Source organism: Anomaloglossus baeobatrachus, chromosome 2, assembly GCF_048569485.1.
Source record: "Anomaloglossus baeobatrachus isolate aAnoBae1 chromosome 2, aAnoBae1.hap1, whole genome shotgun sequence".
In the NCBI taxonomy this organism is placed as follows: domain Eukaryota; kingdom Metazoa; phylum Chordata; class Amphibia; order Anura; family Aromobatidae; genus Anomaloglossus; species Anomaloglossus baeobatrachus.
In genome coordinates this window covers 12363091-12385421 of record NC_134354.1, presented here as the reverse complement: position 1 = coordinate 12385421, position 22331 = coordinate 12363091, and the positions used below count along the sequence as shown (strand labels likewise).

At 43.8% G+C, this 22331-nt stretch overlaps 1 protein-coding gene across 1 annotated transcript in view; it reads left to right on the top strand.

Moving 5' to 3' along the window:
* The first annotated feature begins 8942 nt into the window (after positions 1-8942).
* Positions 8943-22331, top strand: part of ZBTB20 (zinc finger and BTB domain containing 20) — a 30682-nt gene continuing 17293 nt past the window's right edge. Inside the window, exons 1-2 of the mRNA XM_075334895.1 lie at positions 8943-9141; positions 19396-20994. Coding sequence (XP_075191010.1) covers positions 19416-20994 — 1579 coding nt within the window. The 5' untranslated portion in view covers positions 8943-9141; positions 19396-19415. The remainder of the gene's footprint in view (positions 9142-19395; positions 20995-22331) is intronic.

Below are 22331 nucleotides of genomic sequence, written 5' to 3'. Positions count from 1 at the left end.
TATAGGAAGTGGAGACAGGCAGGACGGGTACAGGAACTGGAGACAGGCAGGACGGGTACAGGAACTGGAGACAGGCAGGCGGGTACAGGAACTGGAGACAGGCAGGACGGGTACAGGAACTGGAGACAGGCAGGACGGGTACAGGAACTGGAGACAGGCAGGACGGGTATAGGAAGTGGAGACAGGCAGGACGGGTACAGGAACTGGAGACAGGCAGGACTGGTATAGGAAGTGGAGACAGGCAGGACGGGTACAGGAACTGGAGACAGGCAGGACGGGTTCAGAAACTGGAGACAGGCAGGCGGGTACAGGAACTGGAGACAGGCAGGACGGGTACAGGAACTGGAGACAGGCAGGACGGGTACAGGAACTGGAGACAGGCAGGACGGGTATAGGAAGTGGAGACAGGCAGGACGGGTACAGGAACTGGAGACAGGCAGGACTGGTATAGGAAGTGGAGACAGGCAGGACGGGTACAGGAACTGGAGACAGGCAGGACGGGTACAGGAACTGGAGACAGGCAGGACGGGTTCAGAAACTGGAGACAGGCAGGACGGGCACAGGAACTGGAGACAGGCAGGACGGGTATAGGAAGTGGAGACAGGCAGGACGGGTACAGGAACTGGAGACAGGCAGGACTGGTATAGGAAGTGGAGACAGGCAGGACGGGTACAGGAACTGGAGACAGGCAGGACGGGTACAGGAACTAGAGACAGGCAGGACGGGTTCAGAAACTGGAGACAGGCAGGATGGGCACAGGAACTGGAGACAGGCAGGACTTGTATAGGAAGTGGAGACAGGCAGGACGGGTACAGGAACTGGAGACAGGCAGGACGGGTACAGGAACTGGAGACAGGCAGGACGGGTACAGGAACTGGAGACAGGCAGGACGGGTTCAGAAACTGGAGACAGGCAGGCGGGTACAGGAACTGGAGACAGGCAGGACGGGTATAGGAAGTGGAGACAGGCAGGACGGGTATAGGAACTGGAGACAGGCAGGACGGGTACAGGAACTGGAGACAGGCAGGACGGGTTCAGGTACAGAGACAGGCAGGACGGGTACAGGAACTGGAGACAGGCAGGACGGGTACAGGAACTGGAGACAGGCAGGACGGGTACAGGAACTGGAGACAGGCAGGACTGGTATAGGAAGTGGAGACAGGCAGGACGGGTACAGGAACTGGAGACAGGCAGGACGGGTTCAGGTACAGAGACAGGCAGGACGGGTACAGGAACTGGAGACAGGCAGGACGGGTACAGGAACTGGAGACAGGCAGGACTGGTATAGGAAGTGGAGACAGGCAGGACGGGTACAGGAACTGGAGACAGCCATGACGGGTACAGGAACTGGAGACAGGCAGGACGGGTACAGGAACTGGAGACAGGCAGGACGGGTACAGGAACTGGAAACTTACATCCTTTCTATATTCTGCCTGGCTTGACTACGGTTTATGTGTTGATATTGATGTAGATTCTTATTTGGGTTCCTACAAAGTTTTCTATGAAAACGCTGCCCCTGACAGGAGACATAAGGCGGCCATATTGTCAGCAAAGTGTCGCAGGAGTGCAGCCTCCGGCTTTGGGAATGTAAATGCAATCTCTAATGCAAACTCATAATGAACCATTTTCACTTGTTAGATTTCTTTTTATATATATTTTATATACTCTACAGGCTATCCGATATCTGACGTGTGGTTTGGTTTTTGTGACCGGCTTTTCTGCCATCCCGCCTCACCGTGATGTCTTTTTTTGTCTCTCCAGCCTCCATGCTGCCTATCTCCCTTCCATTCCCAAATGATTATCTGCACTAATACAGAGACGTGGAGTGAGCTACCCGAGGAGTGACACGGTTCTCTTCCTACTGTAAGTCTTAATGCCATGTCTGGCCCTATATACCCTCCACCATGACCCCATATCAATTTATTTCCTATTATAGGTTTACAATTAATGTACTGGGGAAAGGGAGTAGGGGGGTAAAGTCAAAATATCAGGAAAAATATCTGGAGGAAGCCATCACAAAAAAAAATATATAAGTATGTGGTCAGGTTCAAATAAAAAAACACAACAATACTGTTAACTGATCCAATTAACTAATAAATATAACCTTAAGCAGCTCAGTAATAAATGGCAAGGTCTTGATCTTATCTTAGTCCTGCTTTCTCCCGGGTATTCTAGTTTTTTTCTATTTCTAAATCGGCCATACGGTTCTAGAGATATGCTCCTTTCTATTAATGCAGCCTTTCCTCAGGGGCGTGTCTTTAGGCTCCTCTGCATAATTAGTCTGTAAGCCACGCCCCCACAAGTCTAATAGAAAGGCCCATTACTCCGGAACCGTACGTCAGATTGAAAAATAACAAAAACCGAAATACTCAGGGGAGCAGCGGGAATAAAATAAGAATAAAAACTGTCTTTTTTTTAATCCAGTGAAAAGTGGTCTTTAAAAGGGGTTGAAATTGAATGTATGGTTGCTGGGGGTATCACGACTGCTACTCCCACTAAGCCCATGAATGGTGGTCCCAAAGTGAAGGTATCAGCGCGCTGCTGTATCCGCTAGACCCTACCTTCTGCAACCGCTGTCTGAACAGGGGTTTCCTCATCTTGGCTGTGAAAGGATCAAATGGGAATAACCATTTAATGACATAAAACTGGAAAGGGATTGTAAAATGACCCTCTGGATTTCTTGGACATCTGACATATTATAAAAGCATCGCCCCTCATTATGAGTGAATAGGTAAATGTTCAGTCACATACCGGAGCACTGAGAATTACTACAAAGATAGTATATTATAGCTAAAGACAAAATGCACCGGCACCCCCCACCCCGTCCTAAGAACCTGTGAGGTCCTTGAGAAATGAGGACAGTCTCCGCTGCAGAGCGTCGTCTCCATAAACATCACTGACATCACCGAACAATCAGCAACGTATGGGCTAATTAGATTTTTATTTTAGGACACTTATCTCCGCTCAGAACTAGATCTAAATGAGTTCGGAGTTTTCCTGCGTTTTGTCTTTGCCCTCGTTACATTACACCGCGCCACAATCCCTGTGTTTTATAGGAAAGAGGGTCTATAACTACTATAATACTGCCCCTATGTACAAGAATATAACTACTATAATACTGCCCCTATGTACAAGAATATAACTACTATAATACTGCTCCTATGTACAAGAATATAGCTACTATAATACTGCCCCCTATGTACAAGAATATAACTACTATAATACTGCCCTCTATGTACAAGAATATAACTACTATAATACTGCCCCATGTACAATAATATAGCTACTATAATACTGCCCCCTATGTACAAGAATATAACTACTATAATACTGCCCTCTATGTACAAGAATATAACTACTATAATACTGCCCCATGTACAATAATATAGCTACTATAATACTGCCCCCTATGTACAAGAATATAACTACTATAATACTGCCCTCTATGTACAAGAATATAACTACTATAATACTGCCCCATGTACAATAATATAGCTACTATAATACTGCCCCCTATGTACAAGAATATAACTACTATAATACTGCCCTCTATGTACAAGAATATAACTACTATAATACTGCCCTCTATGTACAAGAATATAACTACTATAATACTGCTCCTATGTACAAGAATATAGCTACTATAATACTGCCCCCTATGTACAAGAATATAACTACTATAATACTGCCCTCTATGTACAAGAATATAACTACTATAATACTGCCCCATGTACAATAATATAGCTACTATAATACTGCCCCCTATGTACAAGAATATAACTACTATAATACTGCCCTCTATGTACAAGAATATAACTACTATAATACTGCCCCATGTACAATAATATAGCTACTATAATACTGCCCCCTATGTACAAGAATATAACTACTATAATACTGCCCTCTATGTACAAGAATATAACTACTATAATACTGCCCCATGTACAAGAATATAACTATTATAATACTGCCCCCTATGTACAAGAATATAACTACTATAATACTGCCCCCTATATACAAGAATATAACTACTATAATACTGCTCCTATGTACAAGAATATAACTACTATAATACTGCCCCTATGTACAAGAATATAACTACTATAATACTGCCCCATGTACAATAATATAGCTACTATAATACTGCCCCCTATGTACAAGAATATAACTACTATAATACTGCCCTCTATGTACAAGAATATAACTACTATAATACTGCCCCTATGTACAAGAATATAACTACTATAATACTGCCCCATGTACAATAATATAGCTACTATAATACTGCCCCCTATGTACAAGAATATAACTACTATAATACTGCCCTCTATGTACAAGAATATAACTACTATAATACTGCCCCATGTACAAGAATATAACTACTATAATACTGCCCCCTATGTACAAGAATATAACTACTATAATACTACTCCTATGTACAAGAATATAATTACTATAATACTGCCCCCTATGTACAAGAATATAACTACTATAATACTGCCCCCTATGTATAAGAATATAACTACAATAATACTGCCCTTATGTACAAGAATATATCTACTATAATACTGTCCCTATGTACAAGAATATAACTACTATAATACTACTCCTATGTACAAGAATATAATTACTATAATACTGCTCCTATGTACAAGAATATAACTACTATAATACTGCCCCCTATGTACAAGAATATAACTACTATAATACTGCCCTTATGTACAAGAATATAACTACTATAATACTGCCCCTATGTACAAGAATATAACTACTATAATACTGCCCCTATGAACAAGAATATACCTACTATAATACTGCCCCTATGTACAAGAATATAACTACTATAATACTACCCCCTATATACAAGAATATAACTACTATAATACTGCTCCTATGCACAAGAATATAACTACTATAATACTGCCCCATGTACAATAATATAACTACTATAATACTGCCCCCTATGTATAAGAATATAACTACAATAATACTGCCCTTATGTACAAGAATATATCTACTATAATACTGCCCCTATGAACAAGAATATAACTACTATAATACTGCCCCCTATGTACAAGAATATAACTACTATAATACTGCCCTTATGTACAAGAATATAACTACTATAATACTGCCCCTATGTACAAGAATATAACTACTATAATACTGCCCCTATGAACAAGAATATACCTACTATAATACTGCCCCTATGTACAAGAATATAACTACTATAATACTACCCCCTATATACAAGAATATAACTACTATAATACTGCTCCTATGCACAAGAATATAACTACTATAATACTGCCCCATGTACAATAATATAACTACTATAATACTGCCCCCTATATACAAGAATATAACTACTATGTACAGGAATATAACTACTATAATACTGCCCCTATGTACAAGAATATAACTATTATAACACTGCCCTCTATATACAAGAATATAACTACTATAATACTGCCCTCTATGTACAAGAATATAACTACTATAATACTGCCCCTATGTACAGGAATATAACTACTATAATACTGCTCCCTATGTACAAGAATATAACTACTATAATACTGCCCCTATGTACAGGAATATAACTACTATAATACTGCCCTTATGTACAGGAATATAACTACTATAATACTGCCCCTATGTACAAGAATATAACTACTATGTACAGGAATATAACTACTATAATACTGCCCCCTATATACAAGAATATAACTACTATAATACTGCCCTCTATGTACAAGAATATAACTACTATAATACTGCCCCTATGTACAGGAATATAACTACTATAATACTGCTCCCTATGTACAAGAATATAACTACAATAATACTGCCCCTATGTACAAGAATATAACTACTATAATACTGCCCCTATGTACAGGAATATAACTACTATAATACTGCCCTTATGTACAGGAATATAACTACTATAATACTGCCCCTATGTACAAGAATATAACTACTATAATACTGCCCCCTATGTACAAGAATATAACTACTATAATACTGCCCCTATGTACAAGAATATAACTACTATAATACTGCTCCCTATGTACAAGAATATAACTACTATAATACTGCCCCCTATGTACAAGAATATAACTACTATAATACTGCTCCCTATGTACAAGAATATAACTACTATAATACTGCCCCTATGTACAAGAATATAACTACTATAATACTGCCCCTATGTACAAGAATATAACTACTATAATACTGCTCCCTATGTACAAGAATATAACTACTATAATACTGCCCCCTATGTACAAGAATATAACTACTATAATACTGCTCCCTATGTACAAGAATATAACTACTATAATACTGCCCCTATGTACAAGAATATAACTACTATAATACTGCCCCTATGTACAAGAATATAACTACTATAATACTGCTCCCTATGTACAAGAATATAACTACTATAATACTGCCCCTATGTACAAGAATATAACTGCTATAATACTGCCCCTATGTATAAGAATATAACTGCTATAATACTGCCCCTATGTATAAGAATATAACTGCTATAATACTGCCCTATGTACAGAAGGACCATATTCTGGTATTTGGTAAGTCAGTGCTGTGCAGAATTGTCCATTCTCCTATATTGAGACCCTACAAGTCTTCCTGGGGGAGCCGCCTCCATTGCTCGGGGGGTTTCGGGGCTTCCACCTCCTGTGAATCTATAGAGGACAATGTTCTGAGCCGTATTAAGGAAATGAATTCTTTTTCCCCGGAAAGGTCAGTGGAGATTGTCGGCTCCTCGGCGTGCGCAGGGACTGATCAGCTGTGCAGTCTCATTGATTGAGGGAGATTGAAAGCGCGCGGCTGCCAAGAGCCGCATCCTCCAGGAGAGTGGTCTGCAGAAAGGCCGCGCTGCCCCTCTGGGACTTGTTGTCCGTCCCATGGTGGAGATTTATAGCCGGACTCATCTGCTGCCGTCTCACTTTACATACATACAGATGAGGTCGCTGTAATCGGATTTCTCGTGTCACACACATGATGGGAGTCCTCGCACACCGACTCCATTTTCAAGGTCTTTCTTGAAAAATAAGGCTCAAAACTGATCACTTAGCGCGGTACGGCTCCTTCTCCAGGCTTAATCCAAAAACCCATATTAAAGGGATTTATTTCAATATCCTACGGACAGTAAGCCGTATTCATCATCATTAAGACATAATCTAAGGGCTCGGCGCACATTTCCAGCCTGATTCTTTGCCTTTTTTCGGTTTTGGGGGGACAGTTTTCTAAGAAACACCCCGAGACCAAAACGAGTGGCAAATTAAAAGCACCTAGTAATAACCGTTATATAGGATGGCGGGGAAAAAATGGGCTCCAAAAGTAATATTTACTGACTATTAAATAGCATTTTGGCACTATATGGCAGTATTACATGGAAAAAATGGGCTCCAAAAAGCAATAATAGCTGACTATTGAATAGCATTTGGGCACTATATGGCAGTATTACATGGACAAATGGGCTCCAAAAGTTAACTGACTATTGAATAGCATTTGGGCACTATATGGCGGCATTACATGGAAATAATGGGCTCCAAAAAGTAATATGAACTATTGAATAGCATTTGGGCACTATATGGCGGTATTACATGGAAAAAATGGGCTCCAAAAGTAATATTAACTGACTATTTGAATAGCATTTGTGCACTATATGGCAGTATTACATGGAAAAAATGGGCTCCAAAAGTATTATTAAGTGATTATTGAATAGCATTTAGGCACTATATGGCGATATTACATTAAAAAAAGAGTCTCTAAAAGTTAACTGACTGTTGAATAGAATTTGGGCACTATATGGCGATATTACATGGAAAAAATGGGCTCCAAAAGTTAACTGACTATTGAATAGCATGTGGGCACTATATGGCGGTATTATAAGGAAAAAATGGGCTCAAAAAGTAATATTAATGGAGTATTGAATAGCATTTGGTCACTATATGGCGGTATTATATGGAAAAAATGGGCTCCAAAAGTAACATTAACTGACTATTGAATAGGATTTGGGCACTATATGGCGGTATTACATGGAAAAAATGGGCTCCAAAAAGTAATATTAACTGACTATTGAATAGCATTTGGACACTATATGTCGGTATTACATGAACTAAAATTCTGGTAGGAGGGCTAGGTTGCTTAAAGCTAATTGCTCCATTTTCTTGGGATAGGTTTTCCTTCTGTCTGCTGAATTTTCTTCCTTCTTTTGTATTTTTTTGTCTTTGCAAATAAAGGATGGGATTCCAACAAAAAAGAAAACTTTTTTCCACCTGAAATTTGGTAAAAGACCCTTTATAATAAGATGTAGATATATGGAAGTTAGTGCAGCCAGAAAAGCAAAGAAAGAAGCTGCAGCTGCATCCCCCTCCTCTCCCCTCTCTTTATGTTCTGGGGACAGTTTGCAGTTTGGGTAATTGGCTTCCTATGAAATGTTCTTTAGCCTGAAGGATTTAATCGGACTGTGGTGTGGAATACGCCGGTGCCGTCCATATACCGCACGGAAACCATCGCACGGGAAGATATCCTATAATTACCTATACATCTCGCGGCTCTCCCCGTGAGCAGACTGCACCGCTCCTGTCTCATGTCAATTAGCTAATTAACGGCATTGTGTGTCACTCTTCCACCCCGCCGACGAATAATTGCACACCTTATCATAAGACTAATTATTAGAACAATGGGCAGCGCTTTTTATAGTGCGATCCCGGGCCGGCGGAGACGCAGCGTCAGGGGTTTCGGGGTGTAAGATTCAGCCGGGGGGAGACCTTTGTCCACTCCCGGTGCACAATAGATAATTCTCCGTCTAATGGCAGAAGAAGCCGAGGTTATCTGTAACATATTCTAAAAATTCCTTTTCCCAAACATCCAGTCCGTTCCCCTCAAAGGGTCCTTTGTCTCTTCACAGGAAGAAACGCAGGACAGCTGAAAACCAGAAGGCGTCTGTGGAGAATGAGATTACTCAGCCGAGGGAAGGCAGCGCCAAGCCGGGCCAGCCCTGCCAGAACTTTGTAGCTGTTCTGTTGCGGTGCCCAGCCATATCCACTCAACACATACAGACATCAAGCTACCAATCAGCACGTGTGCACACACAAACAGAGTCGTCTGATTGTGAGTACCTACAGCGCGCCGCGGCAGCCGGCCAACACCCCGTATATAGGGAGCCATCGCCTGGTGTCCTCGCCGGCTCATTCCAGGCAATGGAGCGTGCCAACAGCCATATACAGCCCATGGCCGAGGTTGGCACGAGCCACTTCTCAGCCGAGCCCCTAATTAACCCAATGAGAGTGTATATTTCATTACATGTTTCATCCCCACCGGATGTGTGGGTGCAGATATGGGTGCGGTACACAGTACTGATCCTTTGGGTATCTTCATATAATCAAGTCCATAACAGTCATTGGTGGCCACCACCACTCTATAAACGTCTCAAAGATTGCGCCAATTTGTAGGGAAAGATTCTGTCCAGATGGTGGTTCAAGAAAATACGGAGGCAATCCAACATGGCCGCCATTAGAGAAGTACACAAATGGGCCATTAGGAAGTCTAGGATAACGGGGGGGCAGCGCACTAGTATCTGCTCCCACCCATGAGTCACCACAATGGTTTAGGTTGGCACGAGTCACTTCTCAGCCAAGCCCCTAATTAACCCAAGGAGAGTGTATATGTTATTACATGTTTCATCCCCACCGGATGTCTGGGTGCAGATATGGGTGCGGTACACAGTACTGATCCTTTGGGTATCTTCATATAATCATGTCCATAACAGTCATCGGTGGCCACCACCACTCTATAAATGTCACAAAGATTGCGCCAATTTGTAGGGAAAGATTCTGTCCAGATGGTGGTTCAAGAAAATACAAAGGCAATCCAACATGGCCGCCATTAGAGAAGTACACAAATGGGCCATTAGGAAGTCTAGGAAAATGGGGGTCTTGTATCTGCTCCCACCCAGATTTCTCTGAAATGCATGAAGCTTAAGGAACAACTTGATGGAAATAGACTTAAAGGAGTCTTATTTTTTGATGATTTCTTTGCCTATTTGGAAATAAGGCTTTAAAAGGGGCACCTAGTGTCAAGGTAACTATATTTGTGAATTATTTCCACATATAATGACCCGGAATAACGGGATTTATACTGAGGGACCTCGTTCACCTGAGTCTTTTTAAGCTGATCTTCCCATTTATTGACCTCTAACTAGATGATCACCTTCATCCTCGCTGGCAGGTATCCATTGCCAACTTATTAGTAATGTCCAGCCTCATCTTCTTGGTTGGATTCAACCTCAAGGTGGACGTCCATCCTTGGGTCCAGGAAAGGAAGAAGAAGCCAAATCTCCTTGATCATAACTGATGTCAAGTGTAGATCTCAAATTAGAAGTCTGGAGGCTCATCCGTAAGACTGGGGGATAATAGTGGACAGTCAATTGTCAAGTCCCATCTTTTACTACCAGCCTCAAGAAGGGAATCCATCATCACTCTGATTACTTCTGGCCGAAGACATTCTTGCGTTGCATCTCCAGCCTCACCCTCACTGCTGGCATCCATGTGTTGGTTTTCTATTCTCACCCTCACTGCTGGCATCCATGTGTTGGTTTTCTCTTCTCACACTCACTGCTGGCATCCATGTGTTGGTTTTCTCTTCTCACACTCACTGCTGGCATCCATGTGTTGGTTTTCTATTCTCACCCTCACTGCTGGCATCCATTTTCCTCTTCATGTTAGTTTTGTATCCTCATCTTTGTGGCTGGCATTCATTCTCATCCTAATGTTAGTTTCCCACCTCTCCCCCATGACTGAAATCATCCTCATATTGGTTTTCTATCCTCATCTTCGTGGCTAGCATCCATTGTCATCTTCATGTTGGTTTTCTATCCTTATATTCACGGCTGGCATCCATTGTCATTGTCATCTTGGTTTTCCCAACTCATCCTCACAGCTGGCATCCATTGTCATCCTCATGATGTTTTTTTTTCTCAGCTCCATGGCTGGCAGCCATTGTCATCCTCATATGTCTTTCCCTCCTCATCCTCATGGCTGGCATCCATTGTCATCCTCATATGTCTTTCCCTCCTCATCCTCATGGCTGGCATCCATTGTCATCCTCATATGTGTTTCCCTTCTCATCCTCATGGCTAGCATCCATTGTCATCCTCATGTTAGTTTTCTACCCTCAACCTCACAGCTGGCATCCATTGTTATGCTTATGGTGGTTTTCTAACCTCAGCCTCATGGCTGGCATCCATTGTCATCCTCATCTTGGTTTCCCTTCTCACCCACATCTGGCATTCATTGGCATCCCCCCATGTTGTTTTTGTATCCTCATCTTCATGGCTGGAATCCATCAACATCCTCATATTAGTTTTCTATCCTCACCCTCATGGCTGTCATTCATTATTATCTTCATGTTGGTTTCCCTCTTCACCCTCATTCCTGTCATTCATTATCATCTTTGGGTTGGTTTCTCTCCTCGCCCTCACGGCTGGCATCCATTGTTCTACTGTTCTCCTCATGTTGGTTTCTCTCCTCATTCTCAAGGCTGGCATCCATTATCATCCTTTGGTTGGTTTCCCTCTTCACCTTCATGGCTGGCATCCATTGTCATCTTCATTTTGGTTTCTCTCCTCACCCTCATGGGTCTATCCTCATCCTAATGGCTGTCATTCATTGTCATCTTTGGGTTGGTTTCTCTCCTCACCCTCATGGCTGACATTCATTGTTCTCCTCATGTTGGTTTCTCTCCTCACCCTCGTGGCTGTCATCCATTGTCATCCTTTGGTTGGTTTCCCTCTTCACCCTCATGGCTGGCATCCATTATCATTTCATGTTGGTTTCTCTCCTCACCCTCATGGCTGACATTCATTGTTCTCCTGTTCTCCTCATGTTGGTTTCTCTCCTCACCCTCATGGCTGGCATCCATTATTGTCATCCTTTGGTTGGTTTCCCTCTTCACCCTCATTGCTGGCATCCATTATTGTCATCCTTTGGTTGGTTTCCCTCTTCACCCTCATGGCTGGCATCCATTATCATTTCATGTTGGTTTCTCTCCTCACCCTCATGGCTGACATTCATTGTTCTCCTGTTCTCCTCATGTTGGTTTCTCTCCTCACCCTCATGGCTGGCATCCATTATTGTCATCCTTTGGTTGGTTTCCCTCTTCACCCTCATGGCTGGCATCCATTATTGTCATACTTTGGTTGGTTTCTCTCCTCACCCTCATGGCTGGCATCCATTATTGTCATCCTTTGGTTGGTTTCCCTCTTCACCCTCATGGCTGGCATCCATTATTGTCATACTTTGGTTGGTTTCTCTCCTCACCCTCATGGCTGGCATCCATTATTGTCATCCTTTGGTTGGTTTCCCTCTTCACCCTCATGGCTGGCATCCATTATTGTCATACTTTGGTTGGTTTCTCTCCTCACCCTCATGGCTGGCATTCATTATTGTCATCCTTTGGTTGGTTTCCCTCTTCACCCTCATGGCTGGCATCCATTATCATTTCATGTTGGTTTCTCTCCTCACCCTCACATCTGACATTCATTGTTCTCCTGTTCTCCTCATGTTTGTTTTCTATCCTCACCCTCATGGCTGGCATCCATTATTGTCATCCTTTGGTTGGTTTCCCTCTTCACCCTCATGGCTGTCATCCATTGTCATCCTTTGGTTGGTTTCCCTCTTCACCCTCATGGCTGGCATCCATTATCATTTCATGTTGGTTTCTCTCCTCACCCTCACAGCTGACATTCATTGTTCTCCTGTTCTCCTCATGTTTGTTTTCTATCCTCACCCTCATGGCTGGCTTCCATTGTCATCTTCATGTTGGTTTTCTATCTTCACCTCATGGTTCTATCCTCACCTTATCTATATATATAATTGCCTTATTCTGTCTGTCTGTCTGTCATGCTCCAAAATTGTGTCACCGTGACATGTCCTTACGGTGACACAAAGCTGATTGGCCGCTGGGCTCGCCATGGCCCCGCCCCCCCCCACGGATTGGCCTCTCGCCCCGGCTCTCTGTAGGCCCCGCCCCCCTCACGCAATGCACGCTCGCTCTGGCCCAACTGACACGGAGCCCCGATTCCCAGGTGAGTACACACACACATCAGATCACACTCACTCTCACACTCACTCTCACACACACCTCACACATCACAACATGCTGGGATATCGCTTGCTTCTACACCGGCTCCGTCAGGATCCCAGCAGCGCCAGACATAACCTTGCGATGCTGGGATCTTCACGGAGGCCGTGAAAGCTGGTAACCATTATACACATCGGGTAACTAAGGTCCCTTAGTTACCCGATGTGTATCATAGTTACCAGTGTACACCGGCTCCCACTCACTCTCACACACACCTCACACACACATCACATCGCATCCACACATCAAGGTCCTGCAGCGGCGGAAAATACAGACACATAACAGCACACACATAACAGCACACACATAACAGCACACACACATACACACACAAATCAGATCACACTCACTCACACACACACATCACATCGCATCCACATACTCACAACATCCTGGGATATCGCTTGCTTCTCGGCCTCGATACTGTGCTGTTGTGATCTTCCAGGACCTGCCGGGGAATCACATGGCCAGAAGCATGTGATATCCCCGGATGTTGTGAGTATAAGCGCGTATGTGCGATATCGTCAGTGTCTGTGTGTGTGAGTGGATGCGATCGGGTGTGTGTGAGTGGATGCGATCGGGTGTGTGTGAGTGGATGCGATCGGGTCTGTGTGAGTGGATGCGATCGGGTGTGTGTGAGTGGATGCGATCGGGTGTGTGTGAGTGGATGCGATCGGGTGTGTGTGAGTGGATGCGATCGGGTGTGTGTGAGTGGATGCGATCGGGTGTGTGAGTGTCGGCAGAGGAGCACGGCGTGCTGGAGGAGGCTGGGAGCAGAGAGGCTGATCATGGGGAAGGCTGGGAGGAGAGAGGCTGATGCTGAGGGAGGCTGGGAGGGGGAGGCTGGGACGAGGGAGGCTGATGCTGGTGGAGGCTGATGCTTGGGGAGGCTGATGCTGGGGGAGGCTGGAAGGAGAGAGGCTAATGCTGGTGGAGGCTGATGCTTGGGGAGGCTGATGCTGGGGGAGACTGGGAGGGGAAGGCTGATGCTGAGGGAGGCTGGGAGGAATGAGGCTGGGAGGAGAGAGGCTGATCCTGGGGAAGGCTGGGAACGGGAGGCTGATGCTGAGGGAGGCTGGAAGGAGAGAGGCTGATGCTGGGGGAGGCTGGAAGGAGAGAGGCTGATGCTGGTGGAGGCTGATGCTTGGGGAGGCTGATGCTGGGGGAGACTGGGAGCGGAAGGCTGATGCTGAGGGAGGCTGGGAGAGGGAGGCTGGGAGGAAGGAGGCTGGGAGGAGAGAGGCTGATCCTGGGGAAGGCTGGGAAGGGGAGGCTGATGCTGGGGGAGGCTGGAAGGAGAGAGGCTGGAAGGAGAGAGGCTGATGCTGGTGGAGGCTGATGCATGGGGAGGCTGATGCTGGGGGAGACTGGGAGCAGAAGGCTGATGCTGAGGGAGGCTGGGAGGAAGGAGGCTGGGAGGAAGGAGGCTGGGAGGAGAGAGGCTGATCCTGGGGAAGGCTGGGAAGGGGAGGCTGATGCTGAGGGAAGCTGGAAGGAGAGAGGCTGATGCTGGGGGAGGCTGGAAGGAGAGAGGCTGAGGCTGGGAGGAGAGAGGCTGATGCTGGGGAAGGCTGATGCTGAGGGAGGCTGGGAGGGGAAAGCTGATGCTGGGGAAGGCTGGGAGGACGGAGGCTGGGAGGAGAGAGGCTGATCCTGGGGAAGGCTGGGAGAGGGAGGCTGATGCTGGAGGAGGCTGGAAGGAGAGAGGCTGATGCTGGCGGAGGCTGATGCTGGGGAGGCTGGGAGAGGGAGGCTGATGCTGAGGGAGGCTGGGAGGAGGGAGGCTGGGAGAGGTAGGCTGAGAGAAGAGAGGCTGATGCACACACACACACACACACACACACACACACACACACGCACGCGCACTGCATAACACACCACACACACACACACACACACTGGGAACCACAAACAACTGCCCTACACAGACACCCACACACACAGACAACGCTGCACACACACAACACCCAACACACAAACACCGCGGAACACACAAATATACGCACATACCGCACAACACACACATTGCACAAAACATACCTCCCCCCAAAACACACCACACACACACAAACCGCGCAACACACACACAACGCTACAGACACACAGCGCTCCACAAACAACACAACACACGCAACACACATACAACACCGCTCTCACCCCCCGCCACACCCACACAACACCCAGAACATGTACAGCCCCTACACAAACACTTGGTAACTACAGACAACAACATCTCTCTCTCTCTCTATATATATATATAACAAAAATCATACATGAACTACACAATACGTAAATTCTAGAATACCCGATGCGTAGAATCGGGCCACCTTCTAGTGGTAAATAAAAGCTTACTATCTTTAGTGATGTTTGGCCTCTATGTATAGGGTAGACGGTGGTACAAGCAATGTACCAGATGATGAGACCTGTAGCAGAGCATACAGCATGTCGCCATACTACTAAATATCGGGGGATGCAGAGGCAGGACATTAGTGGCAAGGCGTATGTGCACTCCATTGGTGGCTTCTTAGAGAGGTCAGTGCCAGGTAGGTGCCCACCATCCTCACCGGATGAGCTGGACCCTCTGGCTCGTTGATGGCCTCCTCGTGAGCGGAGGCTGGAGCTCTCGGCAGACTTCGCACACCTCCTCTGGTGTAGAATGACTGCTAATGTGGTGATAATTTAATGCATCATAATTATGCAGATGAGGATGAGTGTGCCGCGAATTTAGCATATTTATTAATTGAACCTTTTTTTAAAACGAGGAACATTGCTCCAGATCTATTCACGTTAATGTGTTTAGGAAGTTATTTGTGTCTTTTTCCATTCACTCCAGGTTATGCATCTCCTGAAACGCAAACATTCTCCAGCAAAAATTTCCAAAACTACTCTTCTGCCCCCTAGTGGAAAACTGTAAAAATACATTACTAGTGTAATTTTTCATGTAGTTACATAGGTTCAAAAAGCCCTACAGATATATAATTATATACAGGAGATGTCCAGGTTATACCGGCTGTACATATATAATTATATACAGGAGATGCCCAGGATATACCGGCTGTACATATATAATTATATACAGGAGATACCCAGGTTATACCGGCTGTACATATATAATTATATACAGGAGATGCCCAGGTTCTACCGGCTGTACATATATAATTATATACATTAGATACCCAGGTTATACCAGCTGTACATATATAATTATATACAGGAGATGCCCAGGTTATACCATCTGTACATATATAATTATATACAGGAGATACCCAGGTTATACCGGCTGTACATATATAATTATATACAGGAGATGCCCAGGTTATACCGGCTGTACATATATAATTATATACAGGAGATACCCAGGTTATACCGGCTGTACATATATAATTATATACAGGAGATGCCCAGGTTATACCGGCTGTACATATATAATTATATACATTAGATGCCCAGGTTATACCAGCTGTACATATATAATTATATACAGGAGATGCCCGGGTTATACCGGCTGTACATATATAATTATATACAGGAGATGCCCAGGTTATACCGGCTGTACATATATAATTATATACATTAGATGCCCAGGTTATACCAGCTGTACATATATAATTATATACAGGAGATGCCCAGGTTATACCGGCTGTACATATATAATTATATACAGGAGATGCCCAGGTTATACCAGCTGTACATGTATAATTATATCCAGGAGATACCCAGGTTATACCAGCTGTACATATATAATTATAAGCAGGAGATGCCCAGGTTATACCAGCTGTATATATATATAATTATATACAGGAGATACCCAGGTTATTCCAGCTGTACATATATAATTATATACAGGAGATGCCCAGGTTATACCAGCTGTACATATATAATTATATACAGGAGATGTCCAGGTTATACCGGCTGTACATATATAATTATATACAGGAGATGCCCAGGTTATACCGGCTGTACATATATAATTATATACATTAGATGCCCAGGTTATACCAGCTGTACATATATAATTATATACAGGAGATGCCCAGGTTATACCAGCTGTACATATATAATTATATACAGGAGATACCCAGGTTATACCGGCTGTACATATATAATTATATACATTAGATGCCCAGGTTATACCAGCTGTACATATATAATTATATACAGGAGATGCCCAGGTTATACCAGCTGTACATATATAATTATATACAGGAGATGCCCAGGTTATACCGGCTGTACATATATAATTATATACAGGAGATGCCCAGGTTATACCAGCTGTACATATATAATTATATACATTAGATGCCCAGGTTATACCAGCTGTACATATATAATTATATACAGGAGATGCCCAGGTTATACCAGCTGTACATAATTATATACAGGAGATGTCCAGGTTATACCGGCTGTACATATATAATTATATACAGGAGATGCCCAGGTTATACCGGCTGTACATATATAATTATATACAGGAGATGCCCGGGTTATACCAGCTGTACATATATAATTATATACAGGAGATGCCCAGGTTATACCCGCTGTACATATATAATTATATACAGGAGATGCCCAGGTTATACCAGCTGTACATATATAATTATATACATTAGATGCCCAGGTTATATCAGCTGTACATATATAATTATATACAGGAGATGTCCAGGTTATACCGGCTGTACATATATAATTATATACAGGAGATGCCCAGGTTATACCGGCTGTACATATATAATTATATACATTAGATGCCCAGGTTATACCAGCTGTACATATATAATTATATACAGGAGATGCCCAGGTTATACCAGCTGTACATATATAATTATATACAGGAGATACCCAGGTTATACCGGCTGTACATATATAATTATATACATTAGATGCCCAGGTTATACCGGCTGTACATATATAATTATATACAGGAGATGCCCAGGTTATACCGGCTGTACATATATAATTATATACATTAGATGCCCAGGTTATACCAGCTGTACATATATAATTATATACAGGAGATGCCCAGGTTATACCAGCTGTACATATATAATTATATACAGGAGATACCCAGGTTATACCGGCTGTACATATATAATTATATACATTAGATGCCCAGGTTATACCAGCTGTACATATATAATTATATACAGGAGATGCCCAGGTTATACCAGCTGTACATATATAATTATATACAGGAGATACCCAGGTTATACCGGCTGTACATATATAATTATATACATTAGATGCCCAGGTTATACCGGCTGTACATATATAATTATATACAGGAGATGCCCAGGTTATACCGGCTGTACATATATAATTATATACATTAGATACCCAGGTTATACCAGCTGTACATATATAATTATATACAGGAGATGTCCAGGTTATACCGGCTGTACATATATAATTATATACAGGAGATGCCCAGGTTATACCGGCTGTACATATATAATTATATACATTAGATGCCCAGGTTATACCAGCTGTACATATATAATTATATACAGGAGATGCCCAGGTTATACCAGCTGTACATATATAATTATATACAGGAGATACCCAGGTTATACCGGCTGTACATATATAATTATATACATTAGATGCCCAGGTTATACCAGCTGTACATATATAATTATATACAGGAGATGCCCAGGTTATACCGGCTGTACATATATAATTATATACAGGAGATGCCCAGGTTATACCAGCTGTACATATATAATTATATACATTAGATGCCCAGGTTATACCAGCTGTACATATATAATTATATACAGGAGATGCCCAGGTTATACCAGCTGTACATAATTATATACAGGAGATGTCCAGGTTATACCGGCTGTACATATATAATTATATACAGGAGATGCCCAGGTTATACCGGCTGTACATATATAATTATATACAGGAGATGCCCGGGTTATACCAGCTGTACATATATAATTATATACAGGAGATGCCCAGGTTATACCAGCTGTACATATATAATTATATACAGGAGATGTCTAGGTTATACCGGCTGTACATATATAATTATATACAGTAGATGCCTAGGTTATACCGGCTGCACATATATAATTATATACAGGAGATGCCCAGGTTATACCGGCTGTACATATATAATTATATACATTAGATGCCCAGGTTATACCGGCTGTGATTGCAGAGGTGGTATCACTAATGTCCATAGTCACTGATTTTTGCTTCTTCTTGCTTTGCTCGCAGGTGACATCAGTTGCAAGGGGATGACCGAGCGCATTCATAGTATCAACCTTCACAACTTCAGCAATTCCGTGCTCGAGACGCTCAACGAGCAGCGCAACCGTGGCCACTTTTGTGACGTGACGGTGCGAATCCACGGAAGCATGCTGCGGGCCCACCGCTGCGTGCTGGCCGCTGGCAGCCCATTCTTCCAGGACAAACTGCTGCTTGGCTACAGTGACATCGAAATCCCCTCCGTGGTATCGGTCCATGCAGTTCAGAAGCTCATTGACTTCATGTACAGCGGGGTCCTGCGAGTCTCCCAGTCTGAGGCTCTTCAGATCCTGACAGCCGCAAGCATCCTACAGATAAAAACAGTCATTGACGAATGCACGAGAATTGTCTCACAAAATGTAGGCGGGGTATTCCCGCTAATACAGGACTCTGGCCAAGAGACACCCAGGGGTACTCCGGAATCGGGAACCTCGGGGCAGAGCAGCGACACAGAATCTGGCTTCTTGCGGAGCCACCGTCAGCACAGTGTAGACAGGATCTACTCTACATCATTATACACATGTTCCATGCATAATGGCAGTGGGGAACGTTCCTTCTACAGCGGAGCTGTGGTGAGCCACCACGAGACGGCCTTAGGGCTCCCCAGACAACATCACATGGAGGAGCCCAGCTGGATCACACGCATACATCAGCGTTCTCAGCGGATGGAAAGGTTTCTAACCACCACTCCAGAAACCACCCACTGCCGCAAGCAGCCACGTCCTGTACGTATTCAGACAATGATGGGAAATATCCACATAAAACAGGAGGTGGAGGATGACTATGACTACTATGGACAGCAGGGGTCACAGGCCCTGGAACGAAATGAGTCAGAAGAGTGCGCCGAAGACACCGATCAAGCCGAAGGCACCGAAAGTGAACCCAAAGGAGAAAGTTTTGACTCTGGAGTAAGTTCATCGATCGGCACAGAGCCAGACTCCGTGGAGCAACAGTTTATGCCTAGTCTCGTAAGAGACGGGCAACAAGATCCTTCCCAAGCAGAGTCCAATAACTTGTCCACCGAATGCGTAGACAACCAGAACCAACAGCACTTAGAAACCAGCTCTTCCTCACCCGAGAGGAGCAATAATGTTGACATGGACAGCACAGTGCTCAGTGTTAGCAATAGCACCAAAAAGGGGGTCTTACAGACTTCTGTCTCCCAGTCGATTGCCCAAGCTATGCCAACCACTCAACTCTACTTACGACAGACAGAAACAGTCACCAGCAATCTGAGAATGCCACTAACATTGACCAGTAATACCCAGGCCATTGGAATGGCTGGCAATACCTATCTTCCGACCCTCTTCACTACACAGGCAGCTGGGACCGGTCCAAAGCCTTTCCTCTTCAGTCTGCCCCAACCTATGGCTGCTCAGCAAACTCAATTTGTGACGGTTCCCCAAGCTGGATTGTCTCCATTTTCTTCCCAAATCCAAAATCAACAATCCCAAAGTGGACAGAGCACAGGCAACAACCAGGGAGAGAAGAAGCCTTATGAGTGCACCCTCTGCAACAAAACCTTCACCGCCAAGCAGAATTACGTGAAGCACATGTTTGTACATACAGGTAGGTGGACAGAGCTGCATCAATTATTTTTTTTATCACAATTAGTAATTATCTCGGCTGTGTCATCACTGTTGTCCAAACTATCCACCCTTACTCAGCAAGCCATATTACCCTGCCACAGCAAGTCCCACTCACTTCCACTGACACCGAAACAACCTCTGCCTCTGCTTCTACAAGTCCCAATCCTCTGTACCTTATAGCACCACAAAGCTCGTTCCTTGAACCCCTTCTCTCCCAGTCTACAAGTCTTTATTACGCTTTCTTTATTTAAACCAAGTTGCCTTGTGATGATGAAGAGCTCTGCCTCTTTGTAGACTGGTGACATTGAGCCCTCAATATGCCAATAAGACCCACAGAAGCCCAACATTCTCCAACTGGCAACCTTAAACTCAAAATTCCCAACCCAAACTAAAAAGTTCCAGAACACACTAAATGGGTGACATCAACCGCTAAAGACTTTATTAACACACCAAAATCATATTCACAAAGCCCAACATTCACCGACTGGTGACCCTCAACTTGATAAGTCCCACCACTTATGTTTAGATACTTTTTCATACCAACAAATGCTTTCTTTTCAAGGTTTTATTCTTGAACCAAAGTCAACCCAATAAAAGTCCATCCGAGCATTACCCACCAATTTGTCAGTGAAGTCCTCTCTGTTGCCCTTCACTGTTCCAAGAAATCTCAACCATCCAAACGTTATCATGAAAACATAGCCAACTCCATGATGATGAAGAGCTCTGCCTCTTCGTAGAATGGTAACATTGAGCCCTCAGTATGCCAATACGACCAACAAAAGCCCAGCATTCTCCAACTGGCAACCTTAAACTCAAAATTCCCAACCCACCCTAAAAAGTACCAGACCAGACTGAATAGGTGACCTCAACCTCTTAAGACTTTATTAACGCACTAAAATCACATTCACAAAGCCGAATATTCACTGACTGGTGACCCTCAACTTTCGCCATTCCAATATCCACCTTGATAAGTCCCACCGCTCTTGTTCAGATACTTTTTCGTACCAACAAACCCTTTCCCTTCACCGTTTTATTTATGAACCAAAATCAACCCAATAAAGCCCATCTGAGCATTAACCATCAAATCGTCAGTGAAGTCCTCTCTGCTGCCCCTCACTGTTCCAAGAAATCTCAACCATCCAAATGTTATCATGAAAACATGGCCAACTCCATAATGATGAAGAGCTCTGCCTCTTTGTAGACCGGTGACATTGAGCCCTCTATATGCCAATAAGACTCACAGAAGCCCAATATTCTCCAACTGGCAACCTTAAACTCAAAACTCCCAACCCAATCTAAAAAGGGCCAGACTACACT